The 15,538-nt window shown below is 40.5% G+C and overlaps 1 protein-coding gene across 1 annotated transcript; it reads right to left on the bottom strand.

The window, feature by feature from the left end:
* Positions 1 to 13,365: 13,365 nt before the first annotated feature.
* Positions 13,366 to 15,457, bottom strand: LOC100945487 (guanine nucleotide-binding protein-like 1). The gene is made up of 2 exons (XM_012808431.2): positions 13,828 to 15,457; positions 13,366 to 13,559 (listed from the first exon to the last, which is right to left on the bottom strand). Exons 1-2 carry the CDS (start codon positions 15,410 to 15,412, stop codon positions 13,366 to 13,368), a joined length of 1,779 nt encoding a protein of 592 aa, XP_012663885.1. The 5' UTR covers positions 15,413 to 15,457.
* Between the last annotated feature and the right edge of the window lie 81 nt (positions 15,458 to 15,538).

The raw sequence follows: 15,538 nt of genomic DNA, 5'->3' as shown, positions 1-15,538 counted from the left end.
TGTGAGCTGTGATGCCACAGCACTCTACCAAGGGCAATAAAGTGAGATTCTGTCTCTACAAAAAAGGAAAAAAATAACACTCCCACTCTTATCAATTATCTCAGTAAATGTCAATGGCTTGAATTACCCACTGAAGAGGCATAGATTGACTGACTGGATTAAAAAACACAAGCCATCCATTTGCTGTCTACAGGAAACACACCTAGCTTCAAAAGACAAACTAAAACTCCAAGTTAAAGGTTGGAAGACAATTTTTCAGGCAAATAGAATCCAGAAGAAAAGAGGGGTTGCAATCTTATTTTCAGATCTGTGTGGATTTCAAGTAACTAAAGTCAAAAAAGACAAAGACAGTCACATTATATTGGTCAAGGGGAAAATACAATAACAAGACATTTCAATTCTAAATATTTATGCACCCAATTTAAATGTTCCCAGATTCTTGAAACAGACATTACTCAGTCTGGGCACTATGATATCCTATAATACCATAATAACAGGGGACTTTAATACTCCTCTTACAGAGCTGGACAGATCCTCAAAACAGAAATTAAACAAAGATATAAGGGACTTAAATGAGACCCCAGAGCAACTGTGCTTGATAGACACATATAGAGCACTCCATCCCAAAGATTAAGAATATGCATTCTTCTTATCACCTCATGGAAAATTCTCCAGAATTGATCATATCCTAGGACATAAAACAAACCTCAACAGAATCAAAAGAATTGAAATTTTACCCTGTATCTTCTCAGACCACAAGGCACTAAATGTGGAACTCAACTCCAACAAAAATGTTCAACCCCACAAAAAGGCATGGAAATTAAACAACCTTCTGTTGAATGACAGTTGGGTGCAGGAAGAAATAAAAGAGGAAATCATTAACTTCCTTGAGCACAACAAGAAGACACAAGCTACCAAAAACTGTGGGATACTGCAAAAGCAGATTGAAAGGAAAATTTATCTCTTTAGATGCCTACATTCGAAAAACAGAAAGAGAGTGCATCAACAAACTCACAAGCCATCTTATAGAATTGGAAAATGAAGAACAATCTAAGCCTAAACACAGCAGAAGAAAAGAAATATCCAAAATTAAATCAGAATTCAATGAAATTGAAACCAAAAGAATCATTCAGAAAATTAAAGAAACAAGGAGTTGGTTTTTTGAAAAAATAATTAAAATAAATACACCTCTGCCCAGATTAACTGGAAACAGAAAAGTAAATTTTCTAATAACCTCAATCAGAAATGACGAAGGGGAAATAATAACTGATGCCACAGAGATACAAAAAATCATCTCTGAATATTACCAGGAACTCTATGCTCTGCAATTTGACAATGTGAAGGAAATGGATCAATATTTGAAATCACACCCTCTCCCTAGACTTAGCCAAGAAGAAATGGAGTTCCTGAACAGGCCAATTTCAAGCACCAAGTTTAAAGAAACAATAAAAAATCTTCCAACTAAAAAATGCCCTGGTCCAGATGGCTTCACACAAGAATTCTATCAAACCTTCAGGGAAGAGCTTATTCCTGTACTCCAGAAATTATTCCAAATAATTGAGGAGGAAGGAATCTTCTCCAACATGTCCTATGAAACACACATTACTCTGATACCAAAACCAGGAAAAGACTGAACTAAAAAGAAGAATTTTAGACCAATTTCACTGATGAATATAGATGAAAAATTCTCAAAAAAATCCTCACCAATACAGCTTATCATCAAAAAAATCATACATCATGATCAAGTAGGTATCATCCCAGGGATGCAAGGTTGGTTTAATATACACAAGTGTATAAACGTTATTCACCATATCAACAGAAGTAAAACCAAAGACTATATGATCCTCTCAATAGATGCAGAAAAAGCATTTGATAAAATCCTGCACGCTTTTCTAATTAGAGCAGTGAAGAGTATAAGCATATGTGGCAAATTTCTGAAACTGATAGAAGCTATCTATGACAAACCAACAGCTGATATTTTACTGAATGGAGTAAAACTGAAAACTTTTCCTCTCCAAACTGGAACCAGCAAGGTTGTCCTCTGTCCCCATTACTATTCAACATAGTGCTGGAAGTTCTAGCCAATACAATTAGGCAAGACAAAGAAATAAAGGGCATCCAAATGGGAGCAGAAGAGGTCAAACTCTCCCTTTTTTGTTGATGATATGATCTTATACTTAGAGAACCCCAAAGAATCAACCACAAAGACTCCTGGAAGTCATCAAAAAATTCAGTACTATCTCAGGATATAAAATCAATGCCCACAAGTCAGTTGCCTTTGTATATGCCAATAACAGCCAAGATGAGAGGCTAAATAAGGACACAACTCCCTTCACCAAAGTTTCAAAGAAAATGAAATACCTAGAAATAAACCTAATAAAAAAGGTGAGGGACTGCTATAAAGAAGATTATGAAACCCTAAGAAAGGAAATAGCAGAGGATATTAACAAATGGAAGAACATACCATGCTCATGGCTGGGAAGAATCAACATTGTTAAAATGTCCATGCTTCCCAAAACAATCTACCTATTCAATGCCATCCGTTTTGAAATACCAACATTGTACTTTCAAGATTTGGAAAAATATATTCTGCATTTTGTATGGACCCCAAAGAAACCCCGTATAGCTAAGGCAATTCTTAGTAATAAGAACAAAGCTGGGGGCATCACCATACCAGATTTTAGGCTGTACTACAAAGCCATAGTGGTCAAGACAGCATGGTACTGGCACAAAAATAGAGACACAGACATTTAGAATCAAATAGAAAACCAGGAAAAGAAACTAGTATCTTACAACTCCTAATCTTTGATAAACCAAACAAGAATATACCTTGGGGGAAAGACTCCCTATTCAATAAATGATGCTGGGAGAACTGGACATCCACATGTAAAAGACTAAAACTGGACCCACACATTTCCCCACTCACAAAAATTGATTCAAGATGGGTAAATGACTTAAATTTAAGGATGAAACAATAAAAATCCTCAAAGAAAGTATAGGAAAAACACTGGAAGATATCAAACTGGGGAAAGACTTCATAAAGAAGACTTCTGTGGCAATTGCAACAGCAACAAAAATAAATTAATGGGACTTAATTAAACTGCAAAGCTTCTATACAGCTGAGGAGCAACCAAAGCAAATAGACAACTTACACAATGGGAAAGGATATTTAGATATTTTGAATCAGATAAAAGCTTGATAAGTAGGATCTATAGAGAACTCAAATTAATACACATGAAAAAAGGCAACTATCCCATATATCAATGGGCAAGAGACATGAATAGAAACTTCTCTAAAGAAGACAGACTAATGGTGAACAAACATTCAACAAAATGCTCATCATCCTTAATTATTAGAGAAATGCAAATCAAAACCACCCTGAGATACCATCTAACCCTGGTGAGAATGGCCCACATCATAAAATCTCAAAACTTCAGATGCAGGCATGGATGTGGAGAGAAGGCAACAATTTTACACTGCTGGTGGGACTGTAAACTAATACAACTTTTTTGGAAGAAAGTATGGAGAACCCTCAAAGAACTTAAGCTAGACCTACCATTTGATCCATTACTGGGCATCTACCCAGAAGGAAAAAAAATCCTTTTATCATAAGGACACTTGCACTAGACTGTTTATTGCAGCTCAATTTACAATCACCAAAATGTGGAAACAGCCTAATTGCCCACCAACCCAGGAATGGATTAACAAGTTGTGGTATATGTATACCATGGAATACTATTCAGCCATTAAAAAAAATGGAGACTTCACAGCCTTTGAATTAACATGCATGGAAGTGGAACACATTATTCTTAGTAAAGCATCACAAAAATGGAGAAGCATGAATCCTACGTACTCAATTTTGATATAAGGACAATTAATGACAAGGGGAGGGGTGAGCAGAGAGAGGAAAAAGGAGGGAGGATTGGGGGAGGGATTAGCAGAGAGAGGAAAAGAGAGAGGAAGGTGGGGTCTTGGTGTGGGTCACACCTTTTGGGGGCAAGACATGATTGTAAGAGGGACTTTACCTAACAAATGCAATCAATGAAATCTGGTTTCTTGTACCCTCAATGAATCCCTGACAAAAAATTAAAAAAAAAAAAAAGAACTGAAAGAGGCATTCAGGGAGTCAAAACACAGCAGAGAGATTCAACAACAGACCACAGAGATTAAAGAATCAAAGAACCTGAAGACAAGACTTTAGAGCTAACACAATCATTTAAAGAGGCAGGAAAGAAGACAGCCAAAGCAGAGCAATCTCTTAGGTATGGGACTACATGAAATGCACAACCATGTCAATCATAGGTATCCCTGAAGGATAACAAGAGAGTCCCCAGTGCTTGAAAACTCTAGTTAAAGACATAGTGGAAAATTGCCCTCACATTGCCAGAGACCCAAACATACAAACACTGGATGTCTATTGAACTCTAGGATGACTCAATTCAAACAAAGCATCTCCTACACACATTGTACTTAACTTGGCTAAAGTTCAAATGAAAGAAAATTCTACAAGCATCCTGGCATACACAGCAGCTGGCCTGCAAGGGGAAAAACATTAGGGTGACATTAGACTTTTCAGCAGAAACTTTACAAGCCAGAAAAGAGTGGTCCCGCACCTTCAATCTTCTCAAACAGAGCAACTTCCAGCCTAGAATTCTGTCCCAGTAAACTAAGGTTCATATTTGAAGGAGAAATCAAATCTTTTACTGACAGGCAAACACTGGCAAAAACTGCCACTACAAGACCATCTCTGCAGGAAGTACTCAGACTTGTACTATATACAGACCATCTCAATGGACTACCATCAAAGACACCTAAAAACTAAAGAACAAAGCCTAACTTCCACAATGTCCCAAGTGACAAAACTAGGTAATATGCCTCCACACTAGACAAACAGAATTCCACTATACTTATCAATTCTCTTAATATCTTTGAACAGCTTGACTTCCCCACTGCAGAGGCATAAATTGGATGACTGGATAGAAGGGCACAAGCCAAGTGTATACTATCTTCAGGAAACAGATCTAACTCCCACGGATGAATCATGACTCAGGATAAAAGGTGGGAAGACAGTATTTCAGGAAAATGGAAACCAAAAGACAGCAGAAGTCACAATCTTTTTTGCAGGTACAATTGTCTACAAAGCTACAAAAACAATGAAAGTAAAAATAGACACTATATACTGGTCAAGGGACCAATACAAGAGGACATTTCAATCCTAAATATTTATGCACCCAATATCAATGCCCTTAGCTTTATATGATATTCTACAACACCATGGCTGTTGGGGACTTCAACACCCCACTGACAGAACTGGACAGATCCTCCAAAGAGAAACTAAACAAATATACTGTGGACTTAAACACAACTCTCAATCAAATGGGCTTAACAGACCTATACAGAACATTTCACTCCATTATCACAGAATGTACATTGTTCTCATCAGCTCATGGTTCATTCTCCAAGATGGATCATATCCTAGGACCCAAAACAAACCTCAAGAAATTTCCGAGAATAGAAATTATACCTTGTATCTTCACATACCACAGCAGGATAAAAGTAGAGCTCAATTTTAACTGAAACAAACATCCCCATATGAAGTCATGGAAATTAAACAACCTTTTGCTGAATGATAGCTGGATCAAGGAGGAGATAAAGAAGAAAATAATTAGAGTCCTTGAACAAAACAATAATGAAGTCACAAGCTATCAAACCCTGTGGGATACTGCAAAGTCAGTCCTAAGAGGGAAACTTACTGCATTAAATGCCAAAATCCGAAAGATTGAAAGAGTGTAAATCAACTATCTAACAAATCATCCCAAGCAACTGGAAAAGATGAAAAATCTAATCCCAAACCAACTAGAAGAAAAGAAATAACCAAATTTAGATCAGAACAAAATGAAATTGAGAACAAAATATCCCTTTAGAAGATTAATGAAAAAGCTGGTTCTTTGATAAGATAAATAAAATTCATAAACTTTTGAATAGATTAACCAGAAATAGAAAAGATTTCTAATAACTTCAATCAGAAACAAAAAAGGAAAAATAACGAGATACCACAGAGATACAGGTGGTCATATTTGAATACTACAAAAACTTCTATGCCCAGAAATTTGAAAATGTGGGTGGATTGAGCAATTCCTGGAATTATAATACCTGTTTCCACATTTTGCTGATTGTAAATTGAGCTATGATAAACAGTCTAGTGCAAATGTCCTTATGATCAAAGGATTTTTTTCTTTTGGGGTAGATGCCTAGTAATGGGATTGCAGGATCAAATGGGAGGTCTAATTTGAGTTCTTTGAGAATTCTCCATGCTTCCTTCCAAAGAGGTTATATTACCACCAGCAGTGGAAAAGTGTTCCCTTCTCCATGCCAGCATCTCCAGATTTTAGACTTTGTGATGTGGGCCATTTTCACTGGGGTTAGCTGATATCTCAGGGTTGATTTGCATTTCTCAGATAATTAGAAATGCTGAGCATTTTTTCATATGTTTATTAGCCATTTATCTGTCTTCCTCAGAGAGTGGAGGAAGGAGTTCCTGTCTCTTGCCCAGTGATAGATGGGATTATTGTGTCTTTTTCGTTGTCGATTCATTGGAGTTTTCTGTAGATCCTAGTTATCACGCTTTTGTCGGATTCATAATATACAAATATATGTTCCCATTCTGAAAGTTGTGTGTTTGCTTTAATTGTTGTTTCCTTAGCTGTACAGAAGCTTTTCGGTTCAATTAAGTCCCATTTGTTTACTTTTGTTATTTTTGCAATAGCCACAGAAGTCCTCTTCATAAAATCTTTCCCTAGTCTGAAATCTTCAAGTGTCTTCCCTATACTTTCTTCTAGGATTTTTATCATTTCATGACTTAGATTTAAATTTTTTATCCATCTTGAATCAATTTTTGGAAGTGGTAAGAGGTGTAGGTCCACTTTCAGTCTTTTACATATGGTTATCCATTTCTCCCAGCACCATTTATTGAATAAGTATTCTTTCCCCCACTGTATGTTCTTATTTTGTTTATCACAGATTAGGTGGCTGTAAGAGGTTAGTTTTATGTCACGGTTTTCTATTCGGCTCCAAATGTCAATGTCTCTATTTTTGTGCCAATGCCATGCTGTTTTGATCACTATGGCCTTGTAGTATAGCCAGAAGCCATGCTGCTTTGATCACTATGGCCTTGTAGTATAGCCAAAAGTCTTTTAGGGTGATATCCCTGGCTTTGTTTTTATTGCTTAGAATTGTCTTGGCTCTATGGGGTTTATTGTGGTTTCATACAAAATGAAGGTCTTCATACAAAATAAAGAACTATTTCTTCCAAATCTTGAAAATATGATGATGGTATTTTAATGAGGATTGCATTGAATCTATAGATTGCTTTGGAAAGTATAGACATTTTAACCATGTTGATTCTTCCCAGCCATGAGCATGGTATGTTCTTCCATTTGTTAATATCTTCTGTTATGTCTTTTCTTAGGGTTTCATAATTTTCTTTAGAGAGGTCCTTCACCTCTTTTCTTAGGTATATTCCTAGGTATTTAATTTTCTTTGAAGCTACTGTGAAGGGAATTCTGTCCTTGATTAATTTCTTATCTTGGCTATTATAGGCATATACAGGGCTACTGATTTGTGGATGTTGATTGTATATCCTGAGACATTGCTGTATTTTTTGATCACTTCTTGGGTTCTTGTGGTTGAGTCTTTAGGGTTCTCTGAGTATAAAATTATATCATCATCAAAGAGAAAAGTTTGGCCTCCTCTGCCCCTATTTTGATGCCCTTCATTTCCTTCTTTTGCCTGATTGTTTTGGCTGGAATTACAGAACTATGTTGAATAGTAGTGATGATAGAGGACAACCTTGTCTGGTTCAACTTCTAAGTAGAAAAGCTTTTAGTTTTACTCCATTTGGTATAACAGCTGTGGGTTGGTCGTACATGGCTTTGATCAGATTATGAAATGTGCCACGTATGCCTAAACTCTTAAGTATTCTAATTGGGAAAAGATACTGAATTTTATCAAATGCTTTTTCTGCATCTTTTGAGAGGACAATATGGTCTTTGTTTTTTGCTTCTGTTGATATGGTGAATTATGTTTATAGACTTGCATATGTTAAACCAGCCTGTATCCCCTGGGATGAAACCTACTTGATCACGATGAATGATTTTTTAAATGTGTACCTGTAACCCATAAGCTAGGATTTTATTGAGTAGTTTTGCATTGACACTCATTAATGAAGGTGGTCTGAAGTTCTCCTTTCTGGTTGGGTCTTTTCCTGGTTTTGTTATCAGGGTGATGTTTGCTTCATAGAACATGTTGGGGGAAGATGCCTTCTTTCTCAAAATTTTGGAATAATTTCTGCAGTATAGATATATACTTTTCTTTGAATGTTTGATAGAGAAAATGTCAATCATACCAAATGTCTGGTATGAAGCCACCTGGACCAGGGCATTTTTTTGTTTGAGATTTTTTTGGTCTTTCTTTGATCTTAGTTCTAGAAATTGGTGTGTTCAAGAGATCTAGTTCTTCCGGAGTAAGTCTAAGAAGAGGGTGTAATTCCAGATATTGATCTGGAATTACATTGTCAAATTTCTGGGCATAGAGTTTCTGGTAGTACTCAGAGAGGATCTCTTGTATCTCTCTGGCATCTGTTGTTATTTCTCCTTTATCATTTCTGATTGTGGTTAGTAGAGATTTTACTTTTCTGTTTCTAGTTAATGTGGCCAAAGGATTGTTGATCTTATTTTTCAAAAAACACCTTTGTGTTTTATTAATTTTCTCAATGATGTTTTTTATTTCAATTTCATTAATCTCTGATTTAATTTTGGTTATTTATTTTCTTCTGCTGGGTTTGGGATGACATCATTCTTTTTTCCCACACCATAATATGGTTCATGAGTTTGTTGATGCACTCTTTATCTGTTTTTCAAATGTAGGTATCTAATGTGAGAAATTTCCCTCTTAAGACTGCATTTGCTATCTCCCATTGTTTTGCTAACTTTTGTTTTCTTTTTTTTTTTATGTTTGGGGAATTTAATGATTTTTCTCTTTTACCTCTTCCTGAACCCAACTATCATTCAGTATTAATTTTTTTAATGTCCAAGTCTTTGTGTGCAGATGAATATTTTTATTGGAGTCAAGTTCCACTTTTATAGACTTGTGCTAAGAAGTTAAAAGATATATTTCTATTCATTTAATTTTGCTGAGGTTTGCTTTGTATCCTAGGATGTGGTCTATTTTGGAGTATGTAACATGGGCTGACGAGAAAAATGTATATTCTTTAGCTCTGGGATGGTATAGTCTGTATATGTCTATTAATCCTATTTGTTCTAGGATCACATTGAAGTTCTTTGTATCTTTGGTTTGTTTCAGTTTAGAAGATCTGTCCAGTTCTGTTAGAAGGGTGTAAAGCCCCCAGCTGTGATGGTGTTATTGGATGTCATATTACTCAGACCCATGAAAGTCTGTCTGATGAATCTGGGAGCATTTAAGTTGGGTGCATAAATATTTAAAATTGAAATGTCTTCTTGTTGTATCATTCCCTTGACCTGTATAAGATGTCCGTATTTGTCATTCTTACCTTTGGTTGCTTTCAATATGCTTGTATCTGAAAATAAGATTACAATCCTTCCTTTCTTCTGATTCCCATTTGTTTGTTTAAAAACTGTTTTTCATCTCTTAACCTTGAGTCATGATTTGTCTTTCAAGGCTAGGTGTTTCTCCTGGAGACATATGGATGGCTTTTGCTTCTTAATCTAATCACTCAGCCTGTGCCTTGTCAGTGGTGAATTCAGTCCATTGATATTTATTGAGCAAATCGATAAGTGGTGGAGTTCCATTCATCTTCTTTTGTGAAAGTCTGTTGTGTAGGTTTATCCTTTGCAACATGTGGAAGCTAAGTTTTGAGCTTTAGCTTCTGCATGTTTTCCTTGCTTGTAGTCTGTTGTGATGGCAAATGTTGAGAAATTGTCTAAGTATTACCTGCATGGCTGGTCTTTTTGTGGCAAATTTCTTCAGTGTTTATATATCTGCAAAAAATTTTATTTCTTCATCAATTTTGAAGCTTAATTTCACAAGATACAGAATTCTGTCTGAAAATTGTTTTGTTTAAGGATGTTGAAAGTGAAGGACCATGCTCTTCTGGCTTGGTAAGTATCAGCTGAAAAGTCTGCTGTCATAATAATGACTCTGCCCCCTGTAGGTCAGTTGGTGCTTACTGCTGGCTGCTTGCACAGAGTTTTGCCCTTCATCTTGACTTTAGGCAGGTTCATTAAAATGTGTCTTTGAGAAGCTTTGTTAGAGGTGAGATGGCTTAGGTTTCCATACCCATCTGAAAGGAGTGTGTCAGAGAATTTAGTAAAACTTGGGAAGTTTTCATTTATGATAGTATCCAAGAAGAGACTATTCATTCCTTTGGGACAATCTTCTTCCCCTTCAGAAAATCCTAGTATTTCTGTATTTGACTACCTCATGGAGTCTCCTAGTTCTCTAAGTGCCTGTTCTTCTTTCTCTTTCTTCTTTTCTGCCTCTGTAACTACCTTGGTTAACTCAAAAACGTGATCCTCTAGCTCTGAGGTTCTTTCTTCTCCATGGTCTAACCTATTTGAATACTTTTTACTGTATCTTTACATTTTCTTATTGTCTCCCTCATTTCCTTAAGTACTGCCATATCCTTTCTATAGTCTACATATCTTTAATACAACCTTTGGTTCCATCTTTCCATTTTCTCATCCATTCTTTTTATTGTCTTTATCATCCATATGTTAAATTCCCTTTCTGTCAAATCCTCCAGTTCTTTATAGGTTGAGTCTTCTGCATTAGTTGCCTCATGATCCCTGGGGGAGTTGCTCTGTTTTGATTTTTCATGTTGACACAATTTTTCTGTTCATTCCTCCTCATTTTTTCTTTCTTCTTGTTCACCTCCTTCTCCTTCTTTTTCCTTTTCACTTCCTCCTTTGCTTCAAATTTCCTTGTCTCAGAGCTTAGGTCTTGAAGTGGCCTCAGGCTGAGCTTAGCCAAACTCTTCCTTGTGGACAAAAAAATAGGAGTCCTTGCTCTTGATGACAATACGTTGCAACCTATGTCACCAGGACACCAGCTGGCACTGTGGTTTTTTAGGAGACAGATAATACAACCAGCAATCTATAAGGTCATTAATCTATAAGGTGATTACCTGATTGTCTCCTCAGCATTCAGACACCACCAGATTGGGATCTTAAAGCTCACCAAAATCCTTCAGGGTCAGTTCTCACCATGCCCCCTAATGCCAGACTCTGTGAGGTGTGGGAATCCTTTAGCCTGTCCTAAGAGTGGAGTTCTGATCATAGAAGGCAGAATTAAGATGGCTGTGCTCTAGGCCCCTGCTAAAACCTTCTCACAACCTTCCCATAATGGCAGCCCCCTAGCTGCCTAGACCTTCTCAGTATGGCTGCCCTGCCAGCCATCAAAATGATGGCAAATCCACTCCAACCAGTATTCAAATATGGCTGCTATATATTATTCAAGTCCACCAACTCTTCCAACCTTTCCACTCAATGCATAGCTTCTGCCAACAACTGAAATCTCCAGAAAGGTTTGGTCCTGTCCCATGTCAGAGTCCTGCCCCAGGAGCAGGGTCCACTGAGACCTGTGGAGACTAGTGACTATTGACTGAAGAAATATAGAGTTAGAAGCAACAGTAAAGAAAGTCATGAGACATAGAGTAGAATTAAAAGTGGGAGCTCAGGAGTCCACTGCCCACTGTGGGAATCTGGCAATGGTCCAGAGCGTTTTCTCCACTTTAATTTTATTGAAGTCTATTTGCCCAGAGGGTAAGATGAGGGAGGGAACAAAGATGTTAGCAGTTTTTTGGATTGATCATATCAGCTCCCACTTGCTTGAGATCACACACACAGATTTCTAGGGAGGTGTTAAACTCCACTACTTCTCTTTGGAGTAAAATGCCACCAGCGTTCATCTCCTCCGAGGGATAGGTGGGAGGGAGACATTTTCCTTCCATCACTACCACAGAGGATTTCCCTCTGCAATAAGGGATATAACCTCTTCTGCCCATATCTCAGGGCTGGAGCTACTCCCTTGGTCTCTGCTCCAGGCAAATGCAAATCCCCACAATGAGTATCTGCTTTGCCTCTTTAATGGGCAGGAGATGCCCTAGAAGACGTATCTTTTCTAGGACTTGCCATCTCTTCTATGGCCATTACTCTCCTCAGAGTGCTCATGGACCCAGCAGGGTGTTTATAAGCTCTATCCCCAAAAGGCTAGAATTTCAGAAAAGGCAAGAAGCTTGCTAGCAATGGCTAGCTGAAATGGAAACTAGCTGACTTTTCTTTGTTCTGACTCACTCCACTTACTTTTTAGTTTTCCTTTTTTGCTGGGGGTGCTTTCCTTTGCCAAGAATGGGGTCTTCAGTCCCCATTCTTCCAGCATCCCAGAGCTCTGTAGGGGACCAGCCAATCCCAGTGGGCCACATTCCCTTGCCTAACTCATCAGATTTCCACAGCTGAGGGTCCTATGCTATATCTAGCTCTTCACCTCCTCACTGTGCTCCCTGAGATAATACTCTGGGTAAAGTCCCTATGCCTGGTATGGCTGGATTCTCTCTTTTCCCCCAATCATTCTAGGACAGCTCAACTGAATGTCCCTTCTGGTCCACCATCTTGCTCCTCCACCCCCTCCATATTAATCATTTTTAAGTATAGAGATCATTCATTTTAAGTATGTGTATGTTGTTGTGTGGCTAATCTCCAGAACTTTTTCATCTTGCAAAAACAAGTAGTACATTATTTGTCTTTTCATGACTGACTTATTTCACTTAATATTATACCTTCAAAATTCACTTCTTTTATTGTATGTGTATCAAGCTCGACAATATTCATGGGTATGTATACATCAGTTTTCATTCATTCATTCACACATGGATGGACATTGGGTTGCTTCCACCTTTCAGCTACTGTGGATAATGCTGCTTTGAACATTCGTTGTCTCTGACACCTTGGGCTACTGTGACAAATGTCAGAGACTAAATGGCTTAATCAAGAAACACTTATTTCTCATACTATAAAGGCTAGAAGTCTGAGATCTTGGTGCCAACAGTCAGATTCTTAGTGCAGGCTTTCTTCCTGGTTTCTAGATGGCCTCTACTTCCTGTGGCCTCCCATGGCAGAGAGAAAGCTCTAGTCTCTTCATATTCTTGGTTTTTTGGTTCTGTTTTTATTTTATTTTTTTCTAGGTAAGGGGCTACAAAGCAGACAATCATTCACAATAGGGGGCGGCAGAGGGGAGATACCCCCAGGTCAGTCTAAAAGCAAAGATATTGGGTGGGAAGAAGACACCGGCCTGGAACTTAGCACTCGTCTCACCCAGCAGGGCATAAGGGTTTCAGGCAGCCAGGCTGGACCCTGGAGTTGAGGTTGGGGCATCTTCATCCCCTTCTCTGTCCTTATCCGCATCCTGGTCCTCTCCGTCATTGTCACAGGAGCTGCTCAGCTCTTCCTCTTCCTCCTCACCTGCTGGCTGCACCCTGCCCTGCCAAACCACCAGTGCTGTAGTCTCTGGATGGGACTCCCAGGTGCCTCTTGGCATTGGTTCATTCAACCTCCCATGCGCAGTACACTAAACAGAAGCCTTGGGCTTATCAATTTCAATTTTCACAACCACCTTGCTGGGGGCAATTACTACCCTTAGCTTTCAGATCAGGAAACCATCTCAGATGGTAAGAAACATACAGCTGGCCTAACGGTGAAGAATCCAGGCTTGACCCTCATTCCGTCTGGCTACAAAGCCCACACCCTTTTGCTTATACTACAGCAGAGGGCTGGGGAAGAATATCTGGGCTCTGACCTTTCTGTTCATTGTAGCCCGGCGGATGAAAACACAGGCTGAGACGGCCATCCACTGCCAGCTGCAGAAGGCTATTGGCTGCTCTATACACATCATTCCGAGCTGCCTTGGCTGTCTTGTAACCACATTTCTCTGCCCAGGCTTCACAGATGTCCCAGGCACACCAAGGGTGTTCTGCCGAGGGCTCCTCAGCCTCTGGGTGGCGCAGGTGAAGCAGGGCCTGCACCTGGACTCGGGAGGCCAGGTAGCCCACGGCAGTGTAGGGCTCCTGGATCTGCGCAATGGGGTAGATACCGGCCAGAACCTGCAACTGCCTGGGCAGAAGAGATGGGAAGACCAGGCCTGGGCAGTCACAAAGCTTCACGGTGGGGGTGAGAAAGTAGGTTTGAAAGTACCGAGTATGGCCTGGGGTTCTGGAGACACTCACAACCTTCCGCCCCACCAGCCCATTGATGAGCGAGGACTTGCCCACATTGGGAAAACCCACACAGCCGATGGTCACCACCCCATCCTTGTAGCGCTCCCGGGTTGGGCCAGTTGGCTCCATCGCTGAATCCGTCTGCTGTTCCACCACGACTGCTGGCCCATCCTCCTCTTCCTCCTCCTCCTCCCCAGAGCCATCACCCCAAGTGGCTCCAGCCACATCGCCAGCAATCTTCTCCCGCCAGCTGCTCAAGTCCACTTTCCCCACAGTGATGGCCTCACAGGCTCTCAGCAGCTGCTCTGGTCCCAGGGCTCCAGTCCATCCTCTTCCCCGCCTCCGACTCTTCTTCAAGACACTGCTAGGGTCCTGTGGGGGACGGGGGTCCCGAGGGAAAGAGCTGAAAAGGACGATATGGAGCTGGGGATAGTGTTGATGGAAATAATCTTTCCAGGCAACCACGAGAGCTGGCGGGGCCAGATCCACCTTGTTCAGGACCAGCACCAGCGCCAGCCCGAGTTCTCCAGTCACGTACTCGTAAAGCGCTGGTGGGAAATTCACAACTGGATGTCGGATATCAGTGATAAGCAGGACAATGTCGGACATCTCTAACACTCGCCACAGCTGCCTCCATGTCTCCAGATTGTGCTCAAAGTAGCTGAGTTTCTCAGAGGTGTAAGCCCCATGAATCTTCCCAAGATACTCCTGGAAGCTTCGTTCCTCCTGGCTCATGACTTGCTCCTTGGACATCTCATAGCTCCAAGGAGGACGTCGGGGAAAGTCCAGGACTGAGCCAGGCTGATAGACCTCCCGGATGTCTAGCTCCAGCCCCTCAGCACCGACAGGCTGTAACACTTGTTCCCGCGCCGCTCTCTTTCTCCTCTCCACCTCCTCCCGACTGTCGCCTTCCAAATGCAGCCGGTATCGATTTGGGTGGTAGCCTCGTGGACCCAGCCCCTGAGAAGGCTGCCGGTTGAGCCTGCGGATATGACGGGTCACAGACTCGGCGTCCGAGGTGTGGGTCTGCTCCTCCCGCCGCTCCCGGCTCCCGCTGCGGCTGTTGGAGCTGGAGCGTACCCCATCTTGAAGTCCTCTCTTCCGCTCCCTCTTGTCCTGCAACTGCTTCTTTTTCTGCTTCACGCTGAAGGGCTTCTTCCTCGGCATGGCCGGGACAGTCACCTGGCCCGCCCTCCGCCGAGCTCCCGCCGCCTCTACCGACTTCCCCCGGGACAGCCCCAGTTGCGGGGCCCCGGGACCCTCGAGGAGGCGGGCTAGACGGTGACGTCCGCG

Source organism: Otolemur garnettii, unplaced genomic scaffold, assembly GCF_000181295.1.
Source record: "Otolemur garnettii isolate 467f Iridium unplaced genomic scaffold, OtoGar3 scaffold00089, whole genome shotgun sequence".
NCBI lineage: Eukaryota > Metazoa > Chordata > Mammalia > Primates > Galagidae > Otolemur > Otolemur garnettii.
Note: the sequence above shows the minus strand (reverse complement) of the source record. Positions and strands in the feature narration are given on the sequence as shown.

Excerpts from the sequence above, each read along its gene's own strand:
- LOC100945487 (XM_012808431.2), bottom strand. The coding sequence starts at position 15,412 with ATGCCGAGGAAGAAGCCCTTCAGCGTGAAGCAGAAAAAGAAGCAGTTG. Across the intron at positions 13,560-13,827 it reads GGGCTACAATGAACAGAAAG|GCACCTGGGAGTCCCATCCA; the intron begins GTCAGAGCCCAG and ends CAATGCCAAGAG.